The 12,050-nt window shown below is 42.7% G+C and overlaps 1 protein-coding gene and 1 pseudogene across 12 annotated transcripts in view; one reads left to right on the plus strand and one right to left on the minus strand.

The window, feature by feature from the left end:
• The window catches only part of LOC110982488 (growth factor receptor-bound protein 14-like), a 185,968-nt gene that overhangs the window by 138,394 nt on the left and 35,524 nt on the right, over nucleotides 1-12,050 (plus strand). For 11 of the 12 annotated variants that reach the window (XR_015428220.1, XR_015428223.1, XR_015428221.1 and 8 more), the window contains one exon: nucleotides 5,694-5,810. The exons of the other annotated variant lie outside the window; for it this stretch is intronic. Coding sequence is in view for 7 of the 11 variants with exons in the window: in XM_087148304.1 (XP_087004430.1) it covers nucleotides 5,694-5,810 (117 nt within the window). In the remaining 4 variants the exon portion in view is untranslated. The remainder of the gene's footprint in view (nucleotides 1-5,693; nucleotides 5,811-12,050) is intronic. 12 annotated transcript variants of the gene reach the window in all.
• Nucleotides 8,056-9,677, minus strand: LOC147796318 (uncharacterized; annotated as a pseudogene).

The following is a 12,050-nucleotide window of genomic DNA, read 5'->3' on the forward strand; positions in this document are numbered from 1 at the left end:
AATAGGCTTTTATGTACAAAAAGATATCCGTAACTCGGACTGCTCATGTTGCCGGATTCATTTACCACGAAGGTTTTGTGTAGCAGATCCAAAAGAACCTGCCGCCAAAATACTTCCAGAAAGTGTAAACATAATGCGGGTCTAGTTATGAATCATTTCTGACACACACACTTCGTCTTTTCACACCAGAACCCTTGCAAGCGGGCTCATTGTAGCCAGTGCGTCGGCGGGCCAACTGATGGCTCTTTGCGGTGGCTGCGGCAATGCAATGATCTTGTGTGCTGCACGCGCCACACGTACGGAATACCTGTTGCCAATTACCCATTCCAGGGAGAGAGAGCGAAGGCCTGGCAAGTGATGACAAAACAAAAGTAGTCTACCGCGTTCAACCACTCCACCTTCAGTGTGGCTAACTGAGGCACACCTACCGGCCCAACAGCCACTTCACACATCAACCCACCAACATCCAAAACCTCTTCTCCACGGGCACCTAGGCATGAAACAGAGAATAGTGCTACCAGGGCCAACTCCCCATGACTCTCAGGAGCTATCCCGATAAATGTGCCATTGGACTACAGATCCACACCATGCCCACACTGTAGCCCGCCGAGATGCAGGGCTACTAACCAAGCTGGTGTTGCCTCAGTCCCCAACCATGCCATGCCTGCATGAAAAATGCAGCCTACCTTCCGGGCCAGAGAGACCACAGACCCCATGGCAGATGTCCAGGCTGGAGAGAGCGAAAGCCTAGAGAGAGAGGAGAGGAATCCTAACTGTGTACAACAATTCCACCACAGCTAACGGCTCACTGAGGCCTGCGGGGAGGCAAGTCCATGCCTCACCCGCTGACTTAAGCAGCAGCTACATGCTTAAAGCCCACCAACATCCGAGTCTTCTTCATCATGAGTATTTAAGCATGGACCAGACAAAAGCATTCCCTTGGCCTACTCCCTTTGTTGCTGCCCTGGTAAATGTTCCATCGGGCTGCAGATCCAACGCCGCATCTCCATTATTGCTTACCAAGACATCTCCCACTGCTAGCAGTAGGCTCACTGAGACCTGCGGGGAGACAAGTCAACGGCTCACCCGCCAACCCAAACGTTCACCACCGCTAAGGGAAATTCCAGATCTGTCCCTACTCATGCCCAATTTATGTAGGTGTGGTCCTCTACCCCTCTTGGGGCTGTAGCACACAAGCATAACACTTCTTTGGCCTGATGACAAGCCTAGTTGACCTGGTACCCCTTTACCATCTTCATAATGAGGCCCCTCCAGCCCACTTACTAATGTTCTTCCGGCCAAAATGTGACCTGATCGATCTCTCAGTTTTCATCATCTGGTCACAACTTTGCCGGCAGCTGATACAGAACCATCTGGTTTAAGACCTCCCTCTCCTAAAGATGGATCCTTAGGTGATGTGACTTTCTACTGATCTGTCCCAATTTGCATTCAGTACTTCCTTTCCTGACCTTCTAGTGTCTCAGAGATAGGGGTGTCTCAGTTACTGGAAAGTCTCTTCAACATTCTCAAACTCAAGCGACGTTCAGTGCGATTCATCACTCTTGTATAACTGTTGGGATAAAGCTGTCCTGTTTGATCAGACAATTGTCCCCAAGGGCATTGGATTCTGGGATCTACCTGAAGGCAACCTATGTCCTGACTGCCAACATTACAATTCTTTTGCAGATATGCCCTCTCCAAGAAAGATTCACCCGACAGAGGAGACTCTGCATCACAATGTGGCCGAGTTAATCTTCACTGGTAATTGACAGTTCATATATTGAACTTTTGCCCACAACAGAGAATGTTCGGCTGTTGGTGTTCTACACCTGGTTCCCTCACCTACAAGCCTAGGCAACAGACATCCTCCCTTCATTTGGGAAGGGTTACTTGCCTATGTGCCTACCCTTCCTCCCAAATTTTTTGTCTGAGCTGTTCAGGTGCATTGCTATGGTCTTCTCCTCACTCTGTTCTGGCTTCACCAGCCCTGGTGCCTCAATCAACCAGACTGCTAGTATTAGTCTATCTCAACAGATTATAACTTTCTATGTTATGGGGGTTGGTCATGGTGTGGCTGCAAATGAAACATCTATAACCACAATAGCCAACTTTCTTTCTTGTTTCTACTTTGCTCAGAACAACAGTTAGCATTCATACGCAACTACCATTCTGTTGTCAGAGCTACCTACTGTAGTTGTCTCTAATGGCTCCCATCGGACATCACTGCCCCCGGGTACTCTCCGCTTGGCATATTCATTGAGCATTATCCTTCGAGACAGCCTATTCCCTATTGGGACCTGTCTTGCGTCCTCAAGCTCTTCAAAGGTCCTCCCTCTGAGCCTTTCACCGAGGCCTCATCATCACACACCTTGGTAAAGCTGACCTTTCTACTTCTAGCAACCACTTCATTCTGGGACAGTGGATTGCCGATGGTATCCATCACAGATGGTCTCATCGGATGATAACACCATGGCAGCTATTTCATCCCAGCCCTAGGCTGACTGGTACTATTTCTCTTCTTGCATCATTGCTCCCGATATACCTCATCAAACAGTAATCAGAGACTAGAGGGCTAGTTGAGATTCTTTGGTCATTAAGTTCACCTGTCCCGAATGGCTGACCTTCCAAGATGACAAATCCGGCCACCCTATCACAGTTCATGACATTAGAACATTATCCACCTTGCAGACATACCTTGGCAGTGTATTTTTGGAAGATATCTGCAGAGCAGCATGCTGGAAAACATTCATCATTCACCTCATGCTACCTCAATTAAGTCTTGCAATGAGTTCTTTTATGGTGAGACAATGTCACCAGGACCAAGAGAACCCACACTGGGTGAGCTATCCCCGCTGCATCTAATGACCTCCTCCTTTCTTAGGTGGGTATTCTTCATTCTACATTCTTCCTCACTTTACGTGTGTCCTTGCCAACCCTCTTCCAGAGTATGTTGTTACTCTGCAAATATAGAAACTGTTTGGGTAGGATGAACGCAATGGACTCCTTCCCCACAGTTGTGTAGGAGAGTCTGTTAATGAATACCTACCCAAACAGTGGATGCCCTCCCATCTTCCCTACTCTGGCTTGGACCTTGTGCTCCGAAAAAGAAGGCTGAACGTGGCGCCAGTGGAGCTATGCATTGAGATAATAGAAGGCGCACTACAGTTGATCAAGTTTTAGCAAGTAAAATGAGGTGCTAAAAAATTGCAAACGTAGTGACTGTTTTGTCAGGTTTTTGTTAGCAGACTCTCCCACACGACTGTAGGGGAGGAGACCAGCCACATGTAGAAATGACTAAATTTTCACAGATACTCATAAATAACTATTGAAAAGGTCCTTTTTACTTTTTTACGATTGGTTTTTTTTTTTGCTTTTCTGCATAGTACGCTGTGTGGTAAAGGCTTTGTTTTTCTATTTTTTTCTCCCTTCTTGTTGGTCTTCCCCCACTTTTTCTTGTCACCTCTTTGGGCATTGAAGTCATTTGACTTTGAAACTTAACACACTTAAGTAATTTATAGCAAGGACGTCTTCCAAAACATGACATCATAATGACGTCATCACCTGATTTATTGTGGAATTTATAATATTTGATATTTTTGAACACATTTTTCAACAGCAAGACTAGGGCTCTTTTTTTGGATTAGACTCAAGACATATTAGGTCTACACTTGGTCCTGAAAGTAGACGTAGTCCAGGAAAAAAATTGTCGTCATGATTTCCTCACGTGTCACGTGACATGGCATTTAGGTGAAGATTTCAGAGGCCTATATCTCCTAAAGAACAAGTCCCATTGGGTTGAAACTTTGCAAATATTTCGAAAGGTTAATGAATTTGCAGTGAAATTCAACTGTTATTACATACATGTAGACTGGTAGACAAAGATTTTAATGTTGAAGTAATGCCACTACAAAAAAAGACAAATAAATACCGAAAAACTAAAGAGAATCACCAGATCAATCAGTCAATCAATCAATCAATCAAATCTTGCCCCCAAAAAGGTGTATCTCAAATACGAGCATTCACAAGTATTACCTAATTCAAATTACTGTATAAGGGATACGAATCAATTCCAATCACCGGGTTTTTTTCTTGTTGTTGGAATTACTGACAAAAACAAGTCTTCAATTCTTTTTTTTCACTGTCCAATCACCAAAATAGTTTCCTTCTATATAATTAAATAAATGATAGAATCATACAGTTCACCAAGGTGAGGACTTTCAGTTGTCAGCTTGCAGTCACTACGAGTGGCAGCACTGTTGTCACTGTACTGATGTCTAGCTAGCTTGACTGGTCTTTCTTGCCCACTCCAAGATAATGCCCTCAATCATCTCTGCAATGCAAGACTTGACTTTTCCACCACTACTGCAGAACAGGGCCTTCACCTCCATCTTTGAGCATCAGCACCTCACAAGAACTGGGCAGAAAACTAGGGCCATCTGGCTGTTAAAGAAATATTGGCCAAAAATGCAAAGTAAAAGATATGGTGCCAAATTTATCATCAGGCATCTAGAAATCTCATCAGTGACATCTTAAAATAAATTCTTCAGTCTCCACAAGAAATTTTAACATTTTCCACAAATTTATTGTGATTTAAATTTTCTTTAAACATACATAAAAGATTAACTTACAGGTTCCTTGCCGTTTCAGATTTTAGAACACTGATCCAGCCGCTCTGGACTTCCCTGAACCAAAAAGCCTTGAGCAGTCTGCAAAACCTGCTTCAAGTGAAGTAAAGTGGTGACATCAGGCTTGGAAAAAGCGTGTGGCTCAGATGATCAGGAAAAAAATTCATTACAAACTCTCTCTCTCTCATACCTTCTCGATCATGATCAAATCGAGCTCGGCTCAAGCACACTAGACAACCCCTTTATACTAAGCATCCATCCATTTTCTTGCGAAGTAAACCCTGGGCATTTCACTCTCTACTTCATTCACAACAAATGTGGATGCATCTAAATACAAAGAAATAGGAAGTTTTTGAGTTAGCACTGACATTAATGTACGCAAAAAGGGTCACCTGGGTATTTGTGACACAAAGAAGAAAAGGAAACTCTTGCTCCCTACTCTGTATTGTTAGACACAATAGTTAGGTTTAAGTACAGGTCAGCTAAGAAATTCATGGCCCTGGGCAGTAAACTGTAAATAGAAGTCACTGGTTAATGAAAATGCATGAAAAAGTTCATCAGCATGGAGCATCAACACTGACAAAGGGAAATTCTGATAATGTACCAAAGACGAAAACAGACTACATGAAGTCATCAGGTACCAAGTCACATGACTTTAAAGGTCTACTTTTCAAAGCCCTATATTTCCTTGAGTAAATGTCCCATTGGGTTGAAACTTTACAAATAACTAGAAGGGAAGAGATATAGATGAAAATTGCCCTCATGTGACGATGGCATCATCAGGTGTCAAGTACCTGCCCATCGGGTTGAAACCAGACAGTCCTTCGTGTGGGTGTAAGTGTCCAGTAAATGAAGATATGAATTGTTAAAGAATTTTTAACACAGAAAAAAATGAAAATTATCCTACCCCAGCATCGTCAACATTCATAAATGCCCCTGGTGCGATGTGGTTCAAGTTGCAGTACATGGAATGAATGTGAAGATAAACAGGACATTCAGAGGCATTTAAAGAATTGTTCGTAAAAACACTTTCAGGGTCCCTTTCTTGCCTTAAATTCTCATGCATAGGACATGAAGATCTGCACAGAGCGAGCAGCAATGGATTTCTCAGGTGATCAAGGTCGTGTCATTGACAATCCATCAGAAGCCATTGCGATAGCCAGACAAGAAGGATTCAATTGGAGGGTAAGGAAAAATGTTTAGCTTGAGTTTAATAAGCAAAGACAAATGTATTTGGTTAAGAATCTGGCTTGCCATATCCACACAAGTTCCAAAAGTAGTGCAGCAGCCTATACTGAACAAAACCAAAAATCATTGAACATGGCACTTCCGAACCAAATGGATCTGAACCAACCAAGCTGGCCAGTTCAGATGTTTGGCATTCATGATATGGCACATGAGGAAAACTGAAACGAAAATGGATGGCAAGTTAAGTGCTCTCAGATTGCATTGAAGTGTTGCATTACTGTCACTATGTATGAACATTTACATGTAGATGTGCGTGTGTGCATGGATGTGTGTGCACTCACTGTGTGTACATGCTCATGCACATAGGTACTGAAATACAAGTTGCTCATGGATGGAAAAGATTCATCAATTCAGTCTGTAAAATGATCCTGCCCAGAATGCTGCTGAGAATACAGAAATTTGGTTCTTTTTTTTATGATGGTCAGCCCACTCTCACTTTAAAGTATGTAATGTTTTAAAAACCATGTCTCTTAATGGGGGCCACTTTTTGTGTGTAGTCTGTGCAGCTGTTGTAGGAGTCAGAGTAAATGGGGAATACTACAAGCAGCTAAAAAGCACTAAAAAAATTGAAAGAATAGCAAAATAATTGTAAGGTAAAAAAGCCAGTTTGGATTAGTTCGAAAATAAATGTTTTTGTGTGAAAAGAGAGTTTCCTATCATGGTAAATATTATAGGCCCAACTCTTGGCTGTGTATGCTTGGCCAATAGGCTGCCATTTGAGGCTGCTTGGCTAGAGAAAGGTCTAATTTTGTCAACAAAAACTCCCATCTTTCCAGTTGTAATGACCTCTGTGTCCATAATTATTAGTCAAGTAAGAATATGTTTAGTCTTGCATTGACGACTTGCAGTCTGACATAAAAGTTTGGCCATGATGCATGATCGTGTTTGCACTGTACATGCATTGTCATGCATACATATGTGAACACTTTGGTGAGTTGACTGCACTTACATCACAACTTAAAGTTTTTACTGAATCCACTGTGCCACATTGTTGAACTTTTAGTGGCGTAATTAAGGAGGAACCCCCCTTGAAATCTGTGAATAGTCTCAGTTGAAATCCAGCTGTAGCATTTTTCAAAGCAGTAATAAGCCCTTTCATACAATGCTGGAAACACACACTTGCGATGGTTGGCGCCAAGTGTCTGTTGCAAGTGTTGCCAACGATTTCATTGCAAACTTTAATAGCAAATGCAGCTCATTAGAATGCAGCTCATTTTTGAATGGTAGAGTTTAAGGTACTAGCCACTTTCTGTCATATACTTGTATGTGCATTTTTTTTGGCAAGTTTCCACAAACATTTGTGTACAAATTCAGTAAAAAAAAATTCACCTGTAGGAAGCTGCCTGAGCTATGCACCTCTCTGTCTTGTTTATTTTGTATCTTAATTTCATGACAGCCCTGGGTATTTTTCATTCATGGGACTCACAAGTAGACGCATTAGGAACATGGTTTTCAATTCTGGTTATTAATAGCCTTGTTGCCAGTGCCCAGTGTGGTGCTTGCTATAGAATAGGTGTTTCAGTTATATAAACACAAGATATCAAGCCCGATCCCCAGAAATGCTGCGAAGAAAGTTTTCTTTTTTTTCTTCACGGCTCTAAAAGAAGTTTTTTAAAAGGGAAAGTAAATTCCAATTTAGTTTTTGCATATGTGGTTGCGGAGGATATTCTTTATGGGGAGGTGAGGCCCAAACTCCATAGATCTGGTTCCTGCCCCTCACATATATAAGAACTCTGTACTAATGCATGTGTGAAACCAGATGGCAACAAGACTGTCAAGATTAAGGGTTGATATCTTTTCATGAACTGCCATTTTCAATGATGGGAACAGTAAAGCTATGCCTGCATAATGGACTTCATTGCACTGTACCCTAATAGCACACTTTGCATTCACACAACCAATCCTGGTGACAATGGCACTGATTTTGCATCCATCGATGAACGCACAGAGACACTTGCGATTCGGAGACAGAAATACACTTTCTTCCTCCATGCTTCCGTCAGAAAAAAAATTTTCTTTTGTAAACCTCCCTCATGTTACAAAAATAAACAAAAAATAAAGAGATCAGTGGAAACAAAATTAGTGAACGAGTGAAATGGTGGAATGGCTTGTTGCCTCGCAACTTACACACCACTATTTGTTCATTCCTCATCTAGCAATAAATGCTGAATATCACAGAATTTTAAACTTCACAATGCCTTAATAATTGGACTTCTACTCGATGATTTACTTTCTTAAATTCCCAGTGCTGTGGAAAGTAGCAAACAACCTGCATGATCACTTTGATATAAGGGTTTCTGGATCTATCGGTTTTCCACCTGCCGTGCTTTGCTAATAGGTGAGATGGAATTTTGGCATTTGATGCATTAGATACAACTCCCAATCTAAGGTTGTGGAGGCCATAACTGTGGATATCAGGAGCGAATGGTTTTAGTGCTTCTAGTACTATTTCCCAAGTTCTTGTTACTGAGTCAACAATTTGTCAGTGCCAGCCCAGTTTTGGATCACACGATTCTGCGAAGTACTGGTAGTGCAGAATCTACCGAGTTCTCCCGTGGCTTGGAAGTGTCATTCAGCAATTACCACCGGGCAGGTTGGTTTAAAAGTTCTTCCAATAGTGATAGCACTACCTTGGCGGAACTGGTCAGTTTGACTTGGTTAAATGGATACAATAGTACAGTCCATTCTCTGTACACTAGTAATAACGCTGAAACGTAGAAAACCAGCAAACAAAGCCCCGTATTGGAGTGCCTGTACACTGTGTATAAGTTTGCTATTATCTCGGGTGTTATAGGCTCTTTTCTCAGTGGAGTTGATGCTGTTAACCTCCTGTAGCCTTGTAGTGCCATCTTGACCAACGGGCAGAGATAGTAGCAAGTCATTTTTGGCAAGTCCAAGTCAGGTCTCAAGTCATTATATGCAATCCAAGTCAAGTCACAAGTCATTAGGTCCAAGCAGAAGTCAAGTCAGAAGTCATTTGGTCACAGGGCAAGTCAAGTCAAGTCACAAGTCATTTCTTCTAAACACAAGTCAGGTCACAAATCTCTTTGTCCAAGTACAAGTCAAGCTGCACATTATATTTTCCGGCTGTAATAAGCAAAAAGAACCAGGTGTCAACTTACGAAGTAAAGAGTTATGAGTTTCGGACAGCGGAACACACCTTCTCTCCCATTATTTCTACAATGCCTCCGTAATTCCCTTTTTCACTTGTGTTGTTATTACTACTCTTGCAGTTTATCACATATCTGTCGTATATTGGACCTCTGTTTAATTTACTAAATGTACTTTGCAGGGTAAAAATAAGTGTTGAGATGAAATTAAAAAAGAAAATGTCACTCGCCTGATTACATGTAATATACTTACATTTTATTGTTCAATTTATACTAAAATGCTAACAATCGGTTAAGCTAGATAGTGTGACGCCGCGCCCCTCCGACGAAGGCGAGGGCGCCCTCCTCCTCGAGGCGCGGTGCGTCGGACGGCACGCCGGAGAGTCCCTGAGCGGCTAGGGACGAGTCCGTTGGGACCGAAGTATACCGTCCCCCAAGAAAGTTTGTCTTCGTCGAGATGATGGCTAATCTGATTGGTCGAAACTTAATGACGTAACCCGGACAGCTGCCTGGACTCCTGACTTATATACAACAATTAACAAGCGGCTGGTTTATTCATCAACACACTCAACCAATATAACAGTAGAGGGCGCTATTGACGGGGAAACTGCGCGATTATACGTGACCGGACTTCACCCAGAGCAGTGAACACCACAATTAATTGTGGGCATCCAGTGCCGAATCAGGGACTTTAGCAAGTCTATGGGGCTTATTGTCAGGGCTGCGCTACACGCAACTCACGTCACGAGATAGCAATCCACCCTTGCATCGACCGCAAGCTCCTATCAGGAACTATACCGCACCACCAATCAGCCCCTCAACCTACCGAGCCCCTCAACAGCACACGCACCACTCGGACTTAGGCACAGTCTAGTCACACTAGGCTAGGTGACTTTAACCCTTGCACAGGATTCTCGACCCTTACCTCAGGATCAGCCCTTTATCAGGACCGCTAAGCGTAGCCTACGAGCGCCTTTTATTGCTTTCGCGCTGCTCTGACCACGCCCGCGCACGTGCTCACGTGACTAAGCAGTGACTTCCGCTGCCCTATCGCACAACGCACAAGGCGGAGCCTATGCGCCGCGCTTGCTTAACACACAGCTATGCGCGCCTAACATCTGCCTCTGTTACTGGGCAGAGCGCCATCTATATCTTTGCACCGTGCCTAGTGACTAGCGCCCTCTGTCACGTCACAATAGTTTACCTAACATGAATGTGTGACGACTAGCATGCAATTGACAAAACCCTACTTCTATTCATGAAAGGTAAGGTTCCTTTCATAGTTTATTCAACCATAACATTATGCAATAGACTTGGTCATTAAAAACTGTACTTAGTTGCAACAGTCTTTTTGCAGACTCCTGAAACTTATCATTTCACTAGATTCAATCACTGAGCCTGAGGTCTATTTTCTGCAGCTGTGTGTAGTAGAAGCTGCGCAAGCAAAAGTCCATTTTTTTATGTACCTAAGGTGTAAACTGAATAGCTTAATTAGAAATATATGGGACCAGTCGAGTGGCGTCTGACTTGGGTTGGTAACAAGTTATTTTTTACAAGTCCAAGTCAAGTGACAAGTCAAAGCTGGTATTTACAAGTCAAGTCACAAACATAGCTATTTGCGTCCGACTCGAGTCAGCAACTCTGCCAACGGGCTATCTGTAGGTGACGACACTCCAGCTAAACTATGAACCCAGTTGACTGCGGCTGATGTGGTGTCTGTTGCAGAATTTTGCATACTTGGGAGGAGTGAAGATATGCATAGGGCAAAATCAAGCAGCTCTATTGGAAAGACTGGCACCCTGATTTTGGAGGATGCCCACAACTCCCACTTTCTCCAGGAAGCACTGTATCTTTTCGTGGTGGATGGCACTCTTGCAAAATAAGCAAAAAAATAAAGAGATCAGTGGAAACAAAATTAGTGCAATTGTGTTATGGTGGAGTTGCTTGTTGCCTCACAACTTACACTCCTGAGAATGCCAAAAAAGAGGAAAAAGCCTAAACAGCTGTGATTAAGACACTCATGGTCTGCATGGATTTAAACATTCATTCCAATTATGCATTCAAAGCAGCACTGGCTCTTAACAGCCAGTATCCACACCCTCATGTGCAACAAGCACTGTCGGGGATTCTTAGTTTTGTTGTACTTGAACCTCAATGCCAAACAGGAGACAGAGGGTCTCGCCTGGAAGGCGGAATTTGAACCCAATGTAGGAGGAGTAAGGGAAACATATATTTCTCTCCAATCGACTATCCTAAAGGCAAATGTATGCTGTTTGGGCATACCAACAGCCAGAATAAAGTGGATGGCCACTTGGGGACAATCAATGTGGCATATACCTCGTTTGCAGCAATTCATTTAACCACCTGAATTATGAGGGAAATGGAGGGACAGAAATGGTTATTCTCGTTCAGCCAGCTTTCCCAAGAGGCATCTACACCCCCGACTCCTTTTCACCAAAACCTCGTGTTAAACTGTTTGATCTGTGCATTGAAGCAAATCTATCTATAGTATGGGGTCCCCACAGGTGATCTATTTGCTTGAATGATTCGTTATCAATGGCCTAATTTTCAAAATCTCTACACTTACTAATTTGATCTGCTAGTTTGTTTACATTTCTATGTAACCATTCCGGTAGAATGATGTATGTTTGTCTTTTGGCCAAGTTGTATATCTCAAGAGCAAAATAGTGTAAATTGGGGTTAGTACTACCACAGGTGATGATTTTTGGAACATTTGAATTATCAGTATGCCATTTAATGACTTCGGGGGTGACCAGGCCCTGCATCTTGGATAGTATGCGATGGACTGTGACTAACTCATGCCATATTGAGCTATTTAGTTTCTCTGACTCTGACTAAGTACCATGACAATTTGCCACGAAACCGACGTAATCGTTGTTGCTGGCGTCCAAGTAGATAGTTATAGAAGGCACTAGTTGAAATCGGATGGTATAGCTGTTAAGTTGATTGAATTATGTTTTCGGCCCAAAATTCGAGTTCAGAGATGGTTGTGTCTTGAAGGACTATGTTGTCAGACCAATTATTTCTAGATTTGGTAGTTCTGTAC

The sequence above is a fragment of the Acanthaster planci genome, linkage group LG17 (genome assembly GCF_054643075.1).
Source record: "Acanthaster planci isolate LZ-2023a linkage group LG17, COTS_SCS, whole genome shotgun sequence".
Taxonomy (NCBI): Eukaryota; Metazoa; Echinodermata; class Asteroidea; order Valvatida; family Acanthasteridae; genus Acanthaster; species Acanthaster planci.